Here is a 22,853-nt window from a genome sequence, read left to right on the forward strand (position 1 = left end):
GTCATTTCGGGACTAAGAAAACAAAAGCAAAGAAAGCACAACATTATCATTGGTACCAAATGCGCCAAGACATTAGTTTATTCATCAGGAGCTGTGACACGTGCGCAGCAGACAAGAAACCTGCGAAACCTCCAAGAGCACCCATGGGTACACTTAGAGCAGGGGGGCACCTTGGGATGTTTTGGCCATTGATTACACCGGTCCTTTTCCACTTACGCCTAGGGGCAACCGATACATACTGACAGACCACTTTACCAAATATGTAGAGGTCGTTGCAGTGCCCGACCAGACAGCAGAAACTTGTGCATCTGTCTTACTTAACAACTTCATAGCACGCTGGGGCTGTCCTTCAAGTATACATAGCGATCAAGGTTCCGCGTTTGAAAGTAGACTTTTTCAGGAACTCTGCCATATGCTTCAAGTAAGGAAAACACGCACGAGTGCACGAAATCCACGTGCGAACGGCCAAATAGAGCGCTTTAACCGCAGCCTCTTAAAAATGGTAAGGGCCTACCTAGTAGGTGAACAAGAAGACTGGGACCTTAACCTGGGGTGTCTAGCAGGAGCATATAGGTCATCTCCAAATGAATCGACAGGCCTCACTCCTAACTTACTGTGCATGGGCCGCGAAATCAGAATGCCAGCTGACCTGGTGTTTGGACATTATGACGCGACTAGTTCAACTGCACCCAAGTATGGTGATTATGTTCAAGGTCTGCGTGACAAAATGCTACTAGCTCACGAAGTTGCACGAAAAAATCTGTCAGTACATGCGAAACGCAGCAAGGACATTTACGACTCGAAACTTAGCTTTCATACATATCACGTTGGCGATTTAGTATGGTGTCTTCATGAAACAAAGAAAGTTGGAGTAATGCCGAAATTACAGAAAGCTTTTGATGGTCCTTTTGTTGTAAAGGAAAAGAGATCTGAACTTAACTATGTCCTGCAGTTAAATAAAGAAGGCAAGGAAAGAGTGGTACATCACAACAAGCTAAAGAAATATGAGGGAACCAGCCCTCCTAAATGGGCGACCAGCGCCACGAAAAAACTGAAAGAAAGCCCGCTTTCTGTGTAAAAATTCAACTCTGTATAAAAATTGGTTGTTTAAATGACAACCTGTGAGTAACTAAAAACTTGTGTATAAATATTTGTGTTTGTATAAAATTAATATATTGCCTATTGCCAATAAAGAAAGAAATTCAACTTAATACAATGTGTGTTGTTATAGAACAGATGTGATACTGTTTTTAATATGTTTACGGCGTATCCATTATTACTGCTGTGTGTTTCGAAGAGATGTTTCCTCAAACTCTGCGATGAAGATAAAAAAGCTATACATATATACTGGCGTATGCTGCGATGCTTTCCAGATAATTACGTTGAATATTACGCTAGGGTCCTTGGTGTCGGTGGCAAACTCTTGGTATTGTAAGCCTTATAATAAATGGGGTGGTATTTTGTCGTTTCAGCATTATGGAGAGGAACACTTCTGCTCATGTTAGAGGGAGAGCTTACCGTTGCCGACACTGCTTTAGTAAGGGGAAGACTGAGATCAACACCAAACAACGCATGGAAGACCATGTATACAAGTATCATGTTCCCAATGATGAAGAGCCATTTTGGTGTAGGCTCTGTCTTTTCCGTTGCAGAAGTAAGGAGCTTCTGTTTAAACACGTAACCACCTACACCAGACACAGAAACGTTATGTCCGAGAAGGGAATTACTGAGTCCAGACAGTTCTTGGTGTGTAACCCAGACCCTCACCTTATAGGGAGCAAGGACATTGAACTGTTGTCTAAAGCAGACAGTATGAACTGGTGGCTATTCAAGCAAGATAAGTTGTCACCAAAGGTGGATATAGTGCAGGAGGCAGTGAGAGAGGCAGGGATTGGAATGGCTAGCTGGGGAGAGGAGTCAGAGGACCCTCTTGACCTGACGAGAGGATCCTTTGACAGTATGCAAACAGAGTCTGAGCAAGCGGCGGAGGTCCTCAGAGTAATAGTTGAACGTGACACTTATGTTGAAAAGGTGGAGGGGGTAGAGGAAGCAGAGATGGAGATCATAGAGACATACGTTGCAACACCAATGTTGGATGAGCCTTTAGTCTTAAGGGTGGTGAAGGAAAAGGTGGTATCTGGAGTGGAGGTAAAGGATACAGAGGATGAGCTACAGATAGAAGTAGGAGGAAGTTTAAAGGAGATTGTGGTTGAAGGCGAGAAAGATGAAGGTCAGCAGCAAGTTCCTGAAGCAAAGGAAGAAGAGTCAATGGGAGAAGAGCAGTTAGATAACAGAGGGCAAGAGGAGGTTCAGGTTAGGAAGGGTGGTAAAAGGAGGGCACAGAAAGAAAGTGATAGAAGAGACCGAGCGAGAAAAAGGGTACGTCATACCCTTAAGAAGTACAAGTTGCCGTCTCCTTCTTCATCTTCATCATCATCATCATCCTCTTCATCAGAGTCAGATACTGATTCAGATTATGATTCAAGAGAGAGAGAGCAACGAGAAAAGAGATTTACTGACATTCTTGGGGAGATGGTAAGAAAGACAGGGGAAATCATTGGGGAACAAGTAATTGCTAATGCAGCATTGATAAACAAGCTACAAAGTACAGTAGATGAACTTAGGAAGGAGGTGAGAGAATTAAGGGAGGAAAAACAGGCACGTGATATGACGAAAGAAAAACAGAAGGGAGAAGGAGAGGGGAACAGAGACGGTAAAAGGGAGGAGCGCAAGGTTGAGTCAACTCAGAAGAAGGATAAGGGGCATGATCAGAGCAAGGGTAAAGGACATGAGAAGGGACAAAATAGGGGGGTGCAAGATAAGGAAAATAGAGCTGGGCAGAGGAAACCAGGATTATCGCACCCTAGGTCCCGACCTTTCAATCAATGAACTCAGGTGCTTTAAGAGAGTTATTTACATGATGATGAATTTCTCCAGAAGTAGCAATAATTGAAATTTCTGAAGCTGCCATTTGACATTCCTTAAGACTATAACTTTTAAACTTAGTTTTGTATTTTTAAAGCTGGCACTAAGTGCTATATATCTTAAAGCTGACATTAACTGTTGAAAGTAAATTTGATCACAGATGACTTTTAAATGTTTGCATTTGAATTAATGTGTTATTATGTATTTGTTTTGACTGTATTGGAAATGTAGCAAGGCAGTTGGAACTTTGCCTCGCTAAGGAGGGGGTAGTGTAGTGTGCCGGTAAATCAATCCTACTTTCGTTTTCACAACACAAGTGCTCTTCGGTGTTTTACGATACATACGCGATATTTTAGTGTCAAATATTTAGTAACTCATCGGCTTATGTATTTTTCTATAAACGATTCACTTACTGACTACAAAATCCATATTTTAAGCCTTACTTATCCATTTTTCCATGTTAAAACACTTCAGTTTATTGTGTCGTCGGCCATATTGTATGCTGTTTAGGCGTGACGTCATACACGTGCAAGTAGTTATTATTTACGTCATCAAGTTTCCTAGATCTAGTACATTTTTCTAGTAGGGGGTTCCTGTCTATACTGTTTGACGAAAACTTTTATTATTTATTCGTATATTTTAGCGCACATTCAACTACCACTCCTTATATTGTACTTTTATATTTATATGATGATTGTTCACAGAAATATTATCTTTTTACTGCTATTAAGCGTGCACATGTACGTCTTTTCTATTGCTGTTTGAGGTGTCGGAACTGTTTGAAATACTTTTGCGCCCCTTTGTTAGTTTTTCTTGAACTATCTCAAACACTGTTGATTTTGTTTGAAGTACCCGTATATAAGGCGGCGTTTACTGTTTGACAGCACTCCGCAGCCAGTAAAATCTTGGGCATAGCTTTCTGTAGAAATTCGTTTCAGCACTATAAATCCATTATAAAATACCTTAGTACTTATTTGGTAATAATACGTTAAATCTAACATAATAATTTTAAAGCATTAATAGAAATACTTTGTTAATTCTTAAGGTTTAGCTTTCTGAATCACGTTTGGTAATTTTCCGGAAACTTTCTGCAGTTTTCTTAATTTTATCGTAGATAAAAATACCAGTGATTTATAGGATTCTTAATTCTTGTATTTAGTAAGCCACCGACACCTCACTTGATATTTGAATAATGCTATTGTTGCTTTGAATAGTTGTTTGTTGCCGACATTGTTAAATTTCGGTATTTTACTAGATCTAGTCAAGTATCTTACCATTAATAAATTTCATAAACCGTTAGAGCTCTTACTTATTTTCTTGAGTTTAGCCCTTATATTTATTTCACCCATAGCTGCGGAGTCATTTGTGGTGTTCTGTGTCCGTCCTTGAGTCCGTTTTTCATTTGACACTCTGTCAAAGTTTTAGCCAGTTTTAGCGTTGTCCGTCTGTCTGACTGTCTGATGTTCTGACAGTAAATGTGCCTGACTGTGTGATTTAGTAGAACCACACATCCGTCACTGCGAGCGTTACCAGCTCGCAACAATACTAGTATCAAAAATGTAAGAAAAAAGTGGTAACTACTTTTTAGGACCATACTATGCACCTGGATCCGATGACGTCATTGCACGCGAGTGGTATATTGCAGAATAACCCGAGATAGATTTTGCTCTACATGTATATAGGTTAGTTGCTGGTCGTGTTAGAATAACAAATATACAGGTGAAGAAAGCACAATTTTACCTTTAACATTGATAATTGTTTCTTTACTTATGGCTGTAAATCCTACACCGCACTTCCACTTAACGCCATGCTGAGTTTCATTCACATTCAGTATAGTTAATGTAAAAGTATTATTTCTGTAACAGCTCCATGAGTACAGACTCTCGTTTAAAAGAAATCCTGCCGCTGCACAAGTCCCATTATTTAACAGACTCATAGACGCCCATAATCCTGGCTTACTCGATCTGTGCCATGACACACTTCTTCCTGTTCCTGAGATATTCAATGTGCATGATAAGACTACACTTGCATTTTCCATAACATCAACAATCTTCGGCATGAGAACCGGCGTCTCTGATACTGTACCTAAAATATATTGCTTTATTAACGCATCATCCATTTTCTGTAGGGCAGTATAGTAGCAAAAACATATACGAATAAAAGAAATAAAATGCACTTACCCTTGTTACAGGTATTACACACAATGTTCACCTAATTTCACAGATTAATATCAAAAAACACATTAGTCATTCCAGCCGTATTCATAATGGAAAAAAATGTACCAACAATCCTAAAGATTAATTGTAATGAGCAATACGGGTTAAATGAATGAGGGAACCAATTTACCTCGTGGAAACTACAATTAGACATTTGCGAATTAAGTCTACGTGGACTGTGGACACCTAAGACGATAGATTTTTCAAGGGGACCGTCTCAACATAATTTGAATATATATGCGCGACAGGAACTGGATGGATCCGGGCTGTCATTTTACAGAAAAATTATCTGTAATACTTTCTAGCGAGTCCATCGCAAATGTGCATGAATCCGCCATTTGAAAGAAGCTTGTGGGAAGCAGCAACAGTAACTAAGGGGCGGAGTTTATTGATCGGTTTACGGATCCATGCATTGAGTTTATAACGGCAATACGGTTTGGGTTGTTATATCATCACTATGTGGTAGGTAATATAAATTCGGATGTGCCTGTTTTTAGCTCGACTTTTCGAAGAAAAAGAAGAGCTATTGCAATCACTCCGGCGTCGGCGTCGCCGTTGGTTAAAGTTTTTGATAAAGTCAAATATCTCTGTTACTATTAAAGCTATTGATTTGAAACTTATAATAGTTATTAACTATCAAAGTCTACACCAGGAGAAATAATCCCCATAACTCTGATTGAATTTTGATAGAATTGTGCCCCTTTTTAACTTAGAATTTCTGGTTAAAGTTTTTGATAAAGTCAAATGTCTCTGTTACTATCAAAGCTATTGACTTGAAACCTGAAATAGTTATTTACTATTGAAGTCTACACCAGGAAAAAAACACAGTCTTCATTACTCTGATTGAATTTTGATAGAATTATGCCCCTTTTTAACTTAGAATTTCTGGTTAAAGTGTTTGATAAAGTCAAATATCTCTGTTACTATCAAAGCTATTGAATTGAAACTTAAAATAGTTATTTACTATCGAAGTCTACACCAAGAAAAACAATCCCCATAACTCTTATTTGAATTTTGACAGTTATGCCCCTTTTTAACTTAGAATTTTCTGTTAAAATTTTTGATAATGTCAAATATCTCTGTTACTATCAAAGCTATTGACTTGAAACTTAAAATACTTATTAACCATCAAAGGCTTCACCAGGAGAAATAATCCCCATAACTCTGATTTGAATTTTGATAGAATTATGTTCCTTTTTAACTTAGAATGTTTGGTTTAAGCTTTTGATAAAGTCAAATACCTCTGTTACTATCAAAGCTATTGACTTGAAACTTAAAATGGTTATTTACTACGGAAGTTTACACCAGCAAAAACAATCCCTATAACTCTGATTTGAAATTTGACAGAATTATGCCCCTTTTCACTTAGAGTGTTTTGTTAAAAGTTTTGATAAAGTCAAATATCTCTGTTACTATTAAAGTTTTTGACTTGAAACTTAAATTATTTTTCACTCTCAAAGTCTACACGTGGAGAAACAATCCCCATTACTCTTGTTTGAATTTTGACAGAGTTATGTCCCGTTTTAACTGGGAATTATTTTACTGGCAAAGCTCTAATTCAGAGTCAAGTTCTGAGAAAAGTCGAGCGCGCTGTCTTATAGACAGCTCTTGTTCCGTGTTTCTGTTCATCAGAGAGAAGTTATGCTACACATATCGCCAAAAGTTTTTTAAAGCGAGCCATGCGCTCTGCACGTCGTCATAATGTGGTGAACATTTGTGCCAAGTTTCTTTAAAATCAAGCAGTTCAAGAGTTACACATTGCACTCGAAACAAAGTTATATGACCTTTGACACAACCCCTAAGTGTGACATTAACCTTGTCTCGATGTGGTGGACTTTTGCAATGTTTCTTTAAAATCCCTCAAACAGATCAAGAGTTACAGAGCGGATACGAAACAAAGTCATATGACCTTGTCTGACCTTGACCTTAAAGCGAGCCATCTGATACAGGCGCTCTGCACGTCGTCTTGATGTGGAGAACATTTGTCAAGTTTGTTTAAAATCCTTTAAGGGGTTCACGAGTTACAGTGCGGAGTCGACAAGAAATTGGTACCGAACAGACAGACAGACAGACAGACAGACAGACAGACTGCCAGATGAACACCTGTGTATCCCAAAATACGTCCCCTCGGGCGTATAATAACATCAAAGGAAAGGGGACGCAAGCTATTACGTTTTCCACAGTTTTCACAATGATTTGCCTACTGACCTACATTTTGATCCCAGCTGATCCAGTTTAGATTTTTCATGTCGGACGACGACGACGATGGAATACGGATACATTGCGATCAGATTAGCTCATCTTTTCAATTTTGACGCAGATGCGCAACTTGTAATATTAAAGAACATTTCAGGAAAGTGTTATGACGCTAGATCAAATACTTTTTTGCGATATGTATAACAAAACATTTCTCTGGTGAACAGACGGACGGAAAGACAAATCCAAATCTTATCCTGTTCGGTGACATAATAAGCCAGACCTTACTATCATTATAGGAATGTTTTCCAACCAAACATAAATTAAAATTATCATGTTGAGACGGTCCCCTTGAAAAATCGATCGTCTTAGGTGTTCACAGTCCACGTAGACTTAATTCGCAAATGTCTATTACCCAGATGTATTGAACAGGATTGGGAATTTATAGCGTAAAACAACACATTGATTAGTGCGGCTAAACACGTAATCTTGATCTGTAACCAACAGACTTAAGACTAGCGTCAATGTAGAAAAGGAGGAAACCCTCTTCTATAATAGATAACAACTTAAGGCCTATGCTATTTTGACATATGTAAAATTCCTATGTAAAACTAAAATTGTCGTAACAACACGAGAAATCCACGGGGATCAAAGAGAAACTAATAATAATGAGAAAATGTATCTCCAAGTTAATTATAAAGTATCAAAAACAGCCAAAAGCATGTCCCAACAGTGTACTAGAAGAAAATGCATAGAAATTTTCGGTGCAAGTATTTGGTACCGCAAGTCTCTAATATTTATACAATACATATATTAATAAATCAAGGATATGTCAGTGTCAATTAGTTTTCTAAGAAATCGTCGTAAAACTGTGTTACACAAATCACACGTGCACCGTTTTTTTAAAAAAATATGTCCGCCATGTTTTCTTCAGTGAACGAAATAAAAGTAGTGTTTTACCTTGGATTTCCTTATTGTATAGTACAATTCACTTTCTAATTAAATAAAGCATCACTGTTTTATAACATCTCATCGTCCGATCTTTCTGATCACTTAACGATCACTCACAATCATAAAATAAATCCAACGTGTCATCAAAATTATCACTTTACACGGCTTCATGGACATCACGACCTACTAACATTAAATTTGTAATCATGGGCCAACCAAACAAATGATGAAAGATCGGGACTTTTTCAAAGATATATTTTATTTTCTATCACTGGGTTTTTCACCTTCAATTAAAGCAAACGTGTTCAATATAATTTTAAACTTTGAAGTTTAGTAGGTTGTAGCATTCTCTAGATCAAGGGTATTTTTATTACCTTCTGTAGTCAGTTATTTATTGTAGAAATGCTTTTTTAACCAAAGTGGAAAATATCAGGTACTTGAAAATGCAGCTTTCTGAAAGGTCAGTAAGAATTCTCGATGTCATTTGTCAGACTTACCGTGTAAATAAATAATATTATTACATAATTAATACTGATATTTCTTTTGCTGCACTTTGCGGGCTTATGATAAATTTATATATATTTGTCTGAGCAGTACAATCCCTGTAAGTGCGCACTATGTAAGCGCTCGGGCCCTTCCCGCACACCATACCTATAGTTCGGACTTATTTAATGTGTAAAGGCATGTGCACAAAATGACAAATTTTGCCAACACCTTGTAAATTGTAATGTGTTTTTGAGAAAAGTAATAAATGGAAATAGAAAAATAGCTCTCAGCTCATTTACACGGATATTTCAGCTTTATTATGTATGTTATAGTTTTTCGCAGTTATGCAAACTGACATAGAATACTGTCACCGAAAATTGTGACATGAACATACTGATAACTTTTTCCCACTTTAGTCTTTCAATTAAAGTAAGAGTTCAGCACTTCATGGTTTTAATGTATTGTCACATTGGAAAAAAAAGTTTATTTTACAGTAACTTCGAAATTCCTCAGAAATCATATCATGTACCCCACCCACCTAATTCATAATTTCAAAATAGCATAGTTCTAAAGTGTATAAAAATGAGAAAAAAACGTAAAAGTCTATCATGTTTACATGTAATCTTATAATAAACTTTTCCTGCATACTGAAATATACCTCTATTGGAGAAAACAAAAACAAATATAATAAAAGCACTGAAGGACGGTTGTCCTGAAAAGTGGCAAACCAAACAGAGCAAAAAATGAACATTTGCGTTAAACAAGTAAATGCTTACCAAAAGTCAAACTAGAGCTCAATTTAACAATTAGATAAAGAACAGTAGGAGACCTACGTTTGTATTGTTTCTGGTGGTGCAAAAGTGACAGATAAAGCTTCATCACTAGACACCATTGCCACAAAGAAGATTAAGGAAAAAACTGTACAGTCGTATTCTGAAATAACGGTTTCACTAGGAGGCTTGTTTATATATTCTTTACAAAGGTTGAATTAACCACTTCTATAGCAAACTCATTTCAAACGTGGTTATAAGAGAAAAGAAAGAACGTTGTATAATCTATAAACTTTAATTTGGTAATAAAACAATGTTAGACTAGTTTAAAGTGTTCTAAAATAAAATAGGATTTTCAGCATGCAGGCATTTACAAAAATAGTTTTTCTTATGCACTACACTGCTGGGCTTAGATTCTTAAAGCATCTTTGTTTTGTTTTTTAATTAATTGTTTTCCTAACTTTGTTTCATTTCAATTGAGAGAGACTTTAATCACGATATTCGATTTGTTTACTTTCTAGATTTCAGTGAATGCAAATCATTTTAATGCCTGTGAAATTTTTCATTGAAATTATTCAAGGGACAAGTTTTGTATATTAGGGAAAAATAGTGACTTAGGTAAAAATATCTTACGATGGTTTATGAACATAGTCCTAGTATTCTTTTGTTTCATTAAGAAACAATACACTGTATTCAATCGATTAACATACATGCCCCAACCGGTGGCTTGACCGGAAATATAGCCAGTATGACCACCCCCAGTCAGTGTAAGTACAAAACAAAAATGTAAACAATACACAGGTTATATAACAGCAAACTTTCCACATTTCTCTATTTTACACAAAAATACGTCGTCTTGAATATTGCGCACCAGATGTGAGACTATATGTTTTTGGCCCGAGATACAGCTACATTTTAACTGTATTAAGCTTAAAAAAGCACTAAAATACTATTACATTTGGAAGTTTCACGGCTTTACACGAGATCGATGATGGATCTATCATGTTCACCAGATTAATCAACGATAGCCTGCAACACATTTTCTAGTTTTATTATGTTTTTTTTTATTGCTTTTAGATTTCAACAATATTTCAGCTTTTTTCACAGAAAGACAGTTTACTGAAACATCATTCATGGGAAAGACCAGTGCTAGTCTCCCTTCCTCCGCAAAATTTAGGTTTCCTCGTGGCGCGGCTCATTTCGGAAATTTTATGAAAAAAAATATATGCTACTCTTTAGACATTCAGTGCTAGTACAGTACATAACATAAGTATATATACAGATTATATAACAGCAAACAAACACAAAATACTGTTATCAATTTTAGGAGCCCGCCCAATTAGCTCAATAGGGATAGCGCGGGTCAAGAGTTCGATTCTCGGGCGAGACGTATGTTCTCCGTGACGATTTGATGAAAGACATTATGTCTGAAATCATTCGTCCTCCACCTCTGATTCATGTGGGGAAGATGACAGTTACTTGCAGAGAACAGGTTTGTACTGGTACAGAATCCATGAACACTGGTTAGGTTAACTGTCCGCCGTTATATAACTGAAATACGGTTGAAAAACGGCGTTAACCCCAAAACATACAACATAACTTTAGACATTCAGTGTTTCAGCTTTAGAGAGTTTATGTGCGGTTACGGATCTCGCTAAAGTAAAATGACGCGACCATCAGAAAATAGAAATAACGCCTGACCAACTATGCTAAATAGATCTAAATAAATATGTACTCCTGTGAAGAAAATCAAAATTTTGTCTGAATATGAAATTCTTCTTTTAAAAGATCTGTGCGAAACTTGCGACAGCGCCGCACTGCAAATTATGCCCCGGTCGTAGGATAATGCAACAAGTTCAAGATTCTTTCCAATATGATGGCTTCTGGTGAAATGATTGTGTCTTTTTGTCCCGTGACTCAGCGTCTGTATTAGTATTCGTTTTATATTTCAAAATACTTACTTTTTTACTTGTCTTAATATAAAATTCGGTGCAACTAAAAAGGCAGAGCTCCTTGAAAAATAACCAGTGCCCCTTAAAATTCAAAGAAGTGGTGTTATTGCAATGGCTGCAAAAATCTATATAAATTTACGGAGTTTATGTTCTGTTATTACAATTAATGATTAATGCAAATTACGCTCAGTTTAGAAGGAAGAATGGGACTACATTTCGGTCAAAAACACTGCTAGTGCTAGACCTGGTATGGGAAAAGAAAAATAACCATTTACATGAACATTTTTGTTTCAAATTCAAAACAAAAACTTTTTAAAACGTAATTGATCAGAGATTTACACAGAGAAAAATACTGAACACAGAAATTCTCGAAAACCCATGTTTAATATACCAAACTGCTAACAGTCTAGGGCTTTTTAAATGTTTACATTTTTCATCTCTATAGAGTAGGGGTGGTAATATTTTATTTTTATTTTGTTGGATTCAACGTCGCATCGACACATGATAGGTCATATGGCGACTTTCCAGCTTTAATGGTGGAGGAAGACCCCAGGTGCCCCTCCGTGCATTATTTCATCACGAGCGGGCACCTGGGTAGAACCACCGACCTTCCGTAAGCCAGCTGGATGGGGTGGTAGTAGGAACCTTGTGAATGTTAATTCTCATTTGTATAGCAACAATTTCTTCCCAAGTGTAAAACATTGGTGAATGGTTTCTAAGATTTATGGATGCAATATCTGTGAATGGAGAGAGAAGCAACATGTGTTTTTCAAAAATTTCATACCTGTTAATTTGGACCCCCATTTTTATACTACTCAAACTAGATCTCCTGTACAGGAAGTAGATCTACATTAAAATCTAACATCAACACAAAACCGTTTTTGCACAAGTGACAATATTGTCTTGTGACAATATTTGCAAAATTCATGTTAAATTCATAAAAAAATAAAACTGGTGAAATTAAAAAAGTAAAATATTTCGATGGGGTTTGACCTCTTGAATGTTGAGCGAGAACGCTACCTCAACAGTGTATAAACATGTATTTACATAACAAGTTTCTGTTTCGGCGGCGTACGTTGAAAATTTATGTAAATCAAAGAAGTATAAAATACATTTATTTTTATTGCTTTTTGTGTAAATATATCGGGCAATATTTTTTTTATTATCAAACACGCCTTTACATTGTTATTCACAGTTCAAAATAATAAGCGGGCCGCTATAATCATCCGTAAACTGCAAGCGTCTATTGATTCCTATTAAACAAACAAAATACTGTTACAGTAGGAACGGAAATTCGAAATCAAACGAGTGATGAAAAAATCGAATAAAGATTTTTCCCGTATATATATTTATTGGAGGGGGTAAGAAGTGTTTGCACTGGCCGGTATGTATTCGACAACCGTCCAAATATGGCGTCGTCCTCGGAAGGGAGAAGTGAAGAAGGGAGTCACGTGACCCGTCATGTGGTCAGTTTTGGCGCGATTGTTTTGCATTTGAGCAATATTGGGCTATTGGATATTTATATAGATACAGCACTTTGAAATCAAGCGTTGAAACAATTCCGCCTTCTCGGAGAATACGGAAGTGCCCGCTGTTTCACGATCAGACAATGCATATTACTACGACCAAAATCAATAAATAAAAAGACAACATGTAATACATCTATACCTGTTTTGTTACAATATTTTGGTAGCTCTATATCACTCTTGATTATAATTTTGCAAACGTTTTCATCATCATATTGTTGGTTGCATATTTCTTCAAGGCGATACTTGTAGGGAACTATTTTATTCCAACAGAGTTTTACTAAGTTATTAAAAAATCGAATTAGGGATTTTTCGTATATATATATATATTGTGGTGGAGAAGGGGGAGGAAAGTGGGGAGAGGGGTTGCACTGGCCGGTTTGTCTTCGACAACCGTCCAAAAACAAGTATCTACTCTGCCCCAACGATAACTTGATGTTTACAAATATGACTATAAATAGATTAAAATGGAACATTGGGAATTCAACTTTTTCTAAAATATTTCTAATTTTAGTACCAATAGCAAATTAGCTCAGAAGTAAAGCATACTGTCCATGTTAAATAGATCCTTTGTCGTGTGGGTTCGAAACTCAGCATCGATATTGAATTTTCATTTCATTCTTGCATAAAAACTTTAGACTCCTTCCTGTGCTCTGTAATAACACAACAGAGGAATATCTAAAGCCGATATGGCAGATGAGAAGGGTTTAGCATCATATCAAAGATGATATTAATTAAATTCATGTACTTAAGCGAATAATGAACATAATATTATGTTATATAAAGATTTATATACAAAAACAAACCATCAAAGAAAGAAACGAAAATATGGGAATAACTAGATGTGTGTCCATAGGACACAGGTGCCACCCCACTTCCCCCCCCCCCCCCCCCCCCCCCCACCTCCTGCCACTGTAACATGGATTAATGTCTCAGGTTAAACAATTTTTAAGATGTTTGCAACACAAACATTTAAGAACCTTATGTGTATTTTTCACTTAGTTGGCCATAACTCTGGCCTAGCTGAGTAAAATCCTAAAGAGAACACTTCATAGGCTATAAATCAATCCTCTAATATTTTATGATTCTATGTCAAGTATATTTTAAAATACATGTTTCACAAACTTTTTTTTGAGTAAGTGTGGACAAGACGTCTGGTCTTGTGTAGTCAAATAATGACTGTAGGTAAAATATTTTCGGAGCTACGCGCGACAAAACATCAAAATGACAAATTTTTCCTAGGTCAGGGGTCATAACTCCTACAATACTGAATGAATCCGGACGCGAAACCCTGGGTGCGCAACTGCACATGCTGACCAACATTTCTGTAAACTTTGGTGGCTCTAGGTCAAATACTTTTGGAGCTACGCGCGACACAACATTAAAATGACCAATTTTTAACTAAGTCAGGGGCCATAACTCCTACATGACTGAATGAATCCGGACGCGAAACCCTAGGTGCACAACTGCACATGCTGCCCAACATTGCTGTAAACTTTGGTAACTCCAGGTCAAATACTTTTTGAGCTACGCGCGACACAACATTAAAATGACCAATTTTAACTAAGTCGGGACCATTACTCCTACATGACTGAATGAATCCGGACGCGAAATCCCAGGTGCACAACTGCACATGCTGACCAACATTCCTGTAAACTTTGGTGACTCTAGGTCAAATACTTTTGACGCTACGCGCGACACAACACTAAAATGACCAATTTTTACTAAGTCAGGGGTCATAACTCCTACATGACTGAATGAATCCATACTCGAGACCCCAGGTGCACAACTACACATGCTGACCAACATTCCTGTAAAGTTTTGCGACTCTACGTCAAATACTTTTGGAGCTAGGCGCGACACAACACTAAAATGACCAATTTTTATTAAGTCAGGGGCCATAACTCCTACACGACTGAATAAATCCGGACGAGAAACCCCAGATGCACAACTACACATACTGACCAACATTCCTGTAATCTTTTGTGACTCTACGTAAAATACTTTTGGAGCTAGGCGCGACAAAACATTCTCGGACGGACGGACGGACGGACACGAGCAAATCTATATGCCCTACTTCTCATGGGGGAGGGGGGCACAAAAATGAAAACGAATAGGAAAAAACAAAAAGAAACCTGAAAAAGATCCTCATGAAGATTCGAACTCACAAAACGAATTGCTTATATCCAAATGATACCTGCGTTTTACCCGACTGAGCTTTGTTGCAGTATACTAACTGGATAGTTAAAATGAAACAAATACTGATATTTACCTGTCAAATAATGTGCAATCATGTTATTTTATCAGTTATCATAAAATGGACCTCGTACAGGTTAGCATTTTAAATTTCATTGGTAGGTTGATAATGGTTTAAAAATGTTTTGTCTTTTTAGACATGTCTCACATTTTAGAAATAAACGCCAACAGAGTCGTATCATCATTTTAATTGAGATAGAGAGTATTATCAAACTGTCTCGCCATCATAAAGTCTTTATAGATAAATACCCTTTAAAGTTATAACTTTTAAGTTTAGGGAGTGAAGGTCAGTCGAAAGAGAAGGCGAACAAATGAAATAAAGGGCATATTTACGATACCGCTTTCAACGCATGTGTGAGGTTGCTTCAAATAATTCATTGTGCGTACAAAAACTGTAGCTATTTAATTTTTATGACTTTCTGATACACAGACAAACATACATACGTACGAATGCGCAGAAAAACTGAAGAAAAAAAACGGTACATATACTCTTCGTTGCCTTATAAATGGTTATGTCTCATGTTCTATAATTGTAGTTTCGAAGGTATTGAGGAATTCACAGTTGGTCATACTGTAACTATTTTGACAATAGTGTACATAGTTCATTTATAAGCCTCAACTTTTATATTTTCTTCGACTCACTTAATAAATTTAAATTTATAGGACAGTTACCTAAGGTTCTATTTATCCTTCCTTCTGACCTAAAATCTAATTAAAATTCAAAATTTACCACCAGCTAGATCTGTGCCTGCCTTGCATTTAACAATTAATACGCCCTCCAAATTACGCACATACTGCATTGAAATATTATATAACAAACGCGGAAAAACAAAGGCTAACCTTGTGTTTTGTACACACCTCCCTGGTCTGCTGAACATGAATGAATATTTTTGATTTGCTTCCAAGTGAAGTTTTATCCGAAGTTCAGTTGCAAGTCGGATACCCATTCTCACCAAGCAAACGTTAGACGTGACTTAAATTTACACACGCAATGACGCCGCTTGACAAAAAAGTATAGGCAACCGTTTCTTCGATGATTTTATTCAATAACATTCCATTCCAGATGCAATATTCCTAGATTTAAGTGCATAAGCTAAAAGCCTGAACAAACGCTATAGATGAGTCATTTTCCGTTTCTCCGAGCGTTTTGCGAATACGGTATGCATACGCTATACATTAGTACCATAGTTTCACGTACCTAATAAAAGCGCGTTTATGAAGATGATTGCATAAATATGTCTTTTGGTAGTTATTCTCAAAAACAAGATGGCGTCGTTCTGAAAAAATCAAAAAGAAGTTTGGCAAAGGTTTATTTAGTCACTGACCTAATAAAGCAAAATTTAACCTACCCCTACGTTTTGCCCTTCATTTCGCTTGAAGGTAGGATAAAAACCTATACCACGGTACCACATTTCATTGCAATACATGTATATCATATTCTTTTAAACTTTTTCTAAGTTTTGTGCTAAGAACAGACGGATGGAAGCTATACTAATAGCCCCAGATATGCGGGACTACACACTATGACAAGTACAAAGCTACCAAATAGAACATCCACTGAGTTAAAAGAAAGACTAAATTTTAATATACATGATTTTAATTTTTTGAGAAAAAAGAGGATTTAGTGGTTTCGCAATTGTAAATTTGCAAAGCATAATTTATACGAGTATGAAATTCAAGGCAAAGACCTAGATTAAATATCGGACTGGCCCCAGTACGAACTATCCGTCTTAACATTTTGTGACGGTGAAATGAAAATCATATTGTTGGACTGCCGATACCTTTGGAAAACGACGTTCAGCGGCAACGCATGCGGTTATTAAGTCAATCGCACATAGGATCTCAAATATCAGCTCATCGACATAAAGGCAGAAGTTATGACTTTCTCTGAAAACTGTTTACCGTGTTATTACTGGGATTTGGCAGCAAAGTTACGGCAAAATACAAGGGTCCTCAGCTTAACGTTGCAAGCATCAACAAACGAAGAGTACGTTCCTGGAGGCTGTATAGACAATTGTGTTATGTGTGTTCAAGAAACTTGTAATTTCTTAATATGATGTGTTCCACTTAGGTCGAGGCATTTATGCCAGAAAACAACTGACAATTACATAATATATTTTGGGTTAATTAATAGTCTATTAAGGCATACACAGTAATAGAGTTATAAACAAGAAATTACATGATTTCATTATCCAGTGTGCATGGTTTTAATGATGTTAGTTTTCTTATCTTGATTCATGAACAAAATGTAGAATAGTGTTGTATTGGATATTCCCTTTTCGAAAGAATGAATACAATATAATAATAAACTGCTTTATGTATATTCGTAGGTGAAAGACAGAAACGGGCTCAAGTTTCGTCATTGTCATTGTCTTTCTTTGTAAACTATAGCAATATAAACTGATTTTATGGCCTAGTACATAAATTGTTATTTTGCACAATATATAATTCTAGTACGGTATTTAACATTATTCAGTATTAAATGTTCATTCTCCTTAAAACATTACAACTGAACAATCTGTTATTAAGACAACTTATTTCTTAGTTTCTTTAGAATCTGTTTTATGCTTTAGGCGGACACAAAATCTGGGAAATCAAAATTTTCGATGTATTGATCAGTGGCACTTGCTCAATAGCATGATTTAATTCAGTCTACCACTATAGTCGATTACCCTCAGATGAGTTCTTACTATATTAGCCAACATGTATGAAATAATTGTAAGTTATTGTAGGAATATTACCCAATTTAGCAATAAATACACGCGAAAGATTTATGTAACACTTTTCCTGTAAGGATATGTGTATCATTAATCTATTTATTTCACACGCGAATTATTGGCTTTCTCTACCAAATGATCGCCGGAATAATTATGGTCAGGAAGTGGTAATATTATTTGACAAGAGACTATTTTACATGGGCCTCGAGGGTTGTGACGTATAATAAAATAGAAAAAGTGGAAACTCCACAGGTCGCTCAACACGACAAAAACGATAATGCTGCAGGCTCGGTTTGATTGAGCCTGTTCATGGACGGAAGTGGAAATGCATGCTACCGTCCACGCCCTCTAGCCCCGGGTTGAGCAGAACTCAACTTATAATAGCCCAGTAGGACAGCAATCTGGCAGGTTTTACGGGTAATATTATTGGTGCATTAAAATGAATAAATATGATACAGGTATTACTTTTGTTTATAAAACGTAATAATTTTAGAGATATGGTTATGATATCCTCATGTTTGGATTGACTATATAATGGGAAGTGTAAATCACTAAATTCACCTGAAGGGCGACATTAAAAGATAAAAGTGATCGCAAGAAAGGTTTACTTGTTTATACAAGCGGACGTTACACTTGTATATACATGGTTCTACGGGAAAGCTAGTTTGAAAAGTCAAAAAAAAGAGCTTAATATGTTTTGAGAAGACAAAATAAGATACAGATTAAATTCAGTTCTAATATTGACCAATTGATCATCTGATATTTTCTATAAATTATAACTAAAGCATTACGCTCCCGTGACAAATTTAAATTCTCCCAGCATTTTAAGAGTGATGCTCTGGACAACTAAATTTACTAAAAGGAGATGATTAAAATGTGCAGAGTAGAGCTATGCTGTATCCTCTGTCATTATGTTGTTGTATGATTTTTTAAAGGAATCTATAATTATACCAATAGTTTTCAGGGATTTCCTTCGTATTTAGTTTCGGTCGAGAATAAGTCATGTACATTGTAGTTAAAAATTATTTCGCATTCTTTCACACTTAGTTTTTCGGTCAAGATATAAGTAGTGTTTACATTCTTTCACCTGGCTTATTCACTGTCGAGTCAAGTATGGCTAATAGTTATTTATTGTTATTGTTCTAGTGTTGTTGACTTAGTGATTTAACGACTTGATAAATAAACCACGCAGCGTAAATAGCATGTCAATAAAAATACGTCAGAAGATAAAGTATATTTTTTGAATTACAGGAGTATTTTAATACATATTTTTCAGTATCACTTTTGACATTCATTTTGGTTTTAAGAATTTTGTATGCCCAATACTAGCAAACACTATTAATATTAGCTTTGATCATCGGCAAGTGTTGATTGTAGAAAACTGTAAAGATAAATATTGATACTTATGCTATTAGTATGATAGATCTTAGACTATTTAATAATAGTTTATTGAAAAGAAATATTGTTGTTGTTGTTGCTGTAAGTTTAGTAAGAAAACGGTTACTTCACAGTGAGAAAAGTCAACATCTGATGGGTCTTAAGTTTTAAGAAGTCTTCTGTTTTTGAGTATAGTTTGTATTACCCGGACAATATAATTTATCTGCCATTGTGTGAAAGTCCCTTAAATAATTTCAAAATTATGGACCTAACAACGTGTCCGGACACGAAAGGACAGACGGGGGGACGACCGTAAGGTTCTACCTTTATTATAAAACAGATACTATTTAAGATGAAAATGATTTAATTAACGCTTTTCAAAGAAAACAAAACACTTCTGTCTGCATTTCACTGTAAGCCTTTCAGCATATTAAAATATATGGGTATCAAAATGACTTATGTTGGTACTCATATAGAATATTTCGACAAATGAGATGCAAAATAAACTTTGTTATGTTTGTCTTCAGATATTTTTATGTTAAAATACGCTCCCAAAAAATTAAAATAAGATAAAAACCTCCTAAAACTTAACTACTGTCCACAATTATGTATGGCAATGGGTGAACAGCATCGTGGCCATTTTGAATTTCAAGGCGGCAGGTATTGCAATGACCTAAAATGGAAACAATAATTTTTGTATTCTGTAAAGTATATCGTGTGAAAACGTATTTCATGGGTGAACAGCAGGATTGTTGGCAGATTGACCATTCAAAATATATTAGTATATAGGCAGTTGAACTTAAAATACAAACTTTAAGTAGGCATGTTTTAGATATATGTGTAGTTAACTGCATCAAAGTACACATTGTGAAAAAATGATTACAATATCATTTCCTGAAAAGAGATATTTGAGATGAAAAAAATGATTCTGGGTAATACATTTTGAAAAAAAATGGAGACAGCTAAGACTTTATTGTAGGTTTAAGTAGAAATATGACAAAATCAAATAAAACAACTTCAGGACTGTTAAAGATGCATGACTGTGTTATTCTGTATAGCAGGACGAACATAGATAGCTTACTTTCCCATTGCATTGATATATTATAGCATAGACAGGATTAGGACTGACAAACGGTGTTCACTCAACAGTTTCCCTTGTGTAAAGAGGTCTTACGGGTAAGTCTCTATGATATATTGTGGAGAACATATTAAACGATATTACTATTTACCAGGCATTTAAACTTACGTAGATTTAATCTCGTGCTCGAGTAAGCTAATACATGTATTTTAAATTGTGTTTTCTACATTTTGTCGATACAAACTACATTTATTCGAATATTGCATCGAAAGTACCTGGAACTCCAAACGCCAGCAAAAGCAGCAACCAGTAATAGTTAGGACACATTGCTCTTTTCGTTCCCTCCACCAGGGTATGGTAACCTGAAAAACAATTACTGAAATTCTACTTTATTCGGACAAAACAGATTGTCAAAGAAAAATAGCTGTCACTGTATTTTAAATTAAATTAGTTTTAGGAAACAGTTGAAACATTTGTCAGCCGAAAATATTCGTTTAATTTTCAGGTGAAAATCTTCACATGTAACGATAAAAAAGCCGCGGTTTAAGAGTTTACGCTTGTTTATTGCATAAGTAGGAGTGTTTAAAAAGTGTGGAGGCCGAAATACTTAAGTGCCATTCAATCACTTAACCCCGATTTGTATTTTACAAGTTATATTTTTATTTTCTCCTTCATTCACACTTCAACTTATAAAATTATGCAAACTTTTATGTTATAGATCAGTGACAGTTGAGTACCAAAAGTTGATATTTTTTGTACCGGACAATGCTGGCAGGGCTCGTTAATGGGAGAAAATTGAGTGAAAAGACTAAATTAGGAGAAAATCGCGTCTTCATGAAAAAAATTGTTGTCATAAAATATGTTACACTATAGAAAATTGACTTCAGAATCCCTGTACGAAAAACTGTCGTCGTCAATAAAACATCTGTTAACAGGGATCTGCGCCCAATGAAAATATGCCCGTCTATCACGTTCAATAGATCATTTAGGCATATTGTTCTAATTAGTTGTTATGTAGAGCATAAAGCAACTGTGTTCTCGACAGTGTTAGCAAAGTTGTTCTATAATTTAACATAGAGATTTTGTTTTGAATTCATCGACGAAATGCATATTTGATTAAGACAAACATTCAAAATAAGCCTAACAACAAGGGTATGTTTCCTGGAAGCACAGAGCCATATATCGCCAAGTAAGCCCTCCACAAAACGAAACTATAGCGGAAAATATAGCAGAGGACGGGCTTCAAAAATCCAACAACAAATACATTTTGATTATATGCAAATTACGAACAAAAAGCAGAAGGGGTATTTGAGAATGGGGAAAAACAAGGATAAAGATACAAAAGTGAATGCCACTGTCCAAAACCACAGCCTCGCTATACCATTAACCACAGCAGTATAAGCATGGACGCCCATAAAGCCAACACATAAACATACTCGCACAAACACGCACACACACACGCACACATAGCCAAAGCAAAACACTTGGACTAGTAAGACAAAACGAAAAAAGAAGGGGTAACACACAGTGGGGCGCCGATTGCAAACATACTTGTTGGGAGCTCCAGCCAGTATATGGTGGGAACTTAACCTCACTAAGTTTTAGGAGAGGGGCTAATAGTTAGGGCAATTAGAAAAATAATACCACCATCATACAAGACAATGTACATAACGTAACATTTAATACGAAACGGACGGAAAGCAAGCACCACCTTGGAACGGTCAGTCACCGATATAATGGAAACTGGGAATTTAAACGCGTTCGAGCGTGTTTATCTCGCACTTACCCTATTTTCAACAAGTTAAACAAGACAGTGTAAATAGAATAATTTCATTTTGAGAAAAGCTCTAACATAATCGAAAAAATACCAGATTGTATTAAGTCAAACATATGAATAGGGTCAATTTAAGGTACAAGTACACCAACGTACACAACAACTTGTCTAAAGTCAGAGCACCATCAGTGTAAATAAAATAACTCTCTCTTGAGAAAAGCTCTAAGATTAGCAAGAAAATTACTATAGATTGTATTAAGTAAAACATATGAGATAAATAGGGTCAATCTAAGGTACAAGTACACCAATGTACTCAACAACTTGTCTGAAGTCAGAGCACCATCAGCCTAACTTTAAAGGGCATGACTAAGCAAGCTGCAAGATAGAATTCAACTCCGATTTTGAAAAAATTAGGAGAATAGCACCACGGAGCCTTACACTTTATCAGTCATCGCACCATCAATTAGGAGCATAGCGACTAACTGTAGACGGATCAATCACCAAACATGCACTCTGCTTTACAATTTTCTCAATGTATTCTTTTTTTCATAAACTGACTAACATATTTCACAAATCTTTGATTATAATAAGTATTATGTATAATTCCCGTAGTTTATAAACTACATTTC

At 36.0% G+C, this 22,853-nt stretch overlaps 2 protein-coding genes across 2 annotated transcripts; one reads left to right on the top strand and one right to left on the bottom strand.

Annotated features, from left to right (window-relative positions):
• Positions 1-499: 499 nt before the first annotated feature.
• On the top strand, positions 500-1,078 carry LOC123526722 (uncharacterized). Its single transcript, XM_045305970.1, has one exon. The coding sequence runs from the start codon at positions 500-502 to the stop codon at positions 1,076-1,078; it is 579 nt and encodes a 192-aa protein (XP_045161905.1).
• Positions 1,079-4,624: 3,546 nt separating this feature from the next.
• Positions 4,625-20,808, bottom strand: LOC123526721 (uncharacterized). Its single transcript, XM_045305969.2, has 2 exons — positions 20,726-20,808; positions 4,625-5,010 (listed from the first exon to the last, which is right to left on the bottom strand). Exons 1-2 carry the CDS (start codon positions 20,775-20,777, stop codon positions 4,625-4,627), a joined length of 438 nt encoding a protein of 145 aa, XP_045161904.2. The 5' UTR covers positions 20,778-20,808.
• Positions 20,809-22,853: the final 2,045 nt, after the last annotated feature.

The sequence above is a fragment of the Mercenaria mercenaria genome, chromosome 14 (genome assembly GCF_021730395.1).
Source record: "Mercenaria mercenaria strain notata chromosome 14, MADL_Memer_1, whole genome shotgun sequence".
Lineage (NCBI taxonomy): Eukaryota > Metazoa > Mollusca > Bivalvia > Venerida > Veneridae > Mercenaria > Mercenaria mercenaria.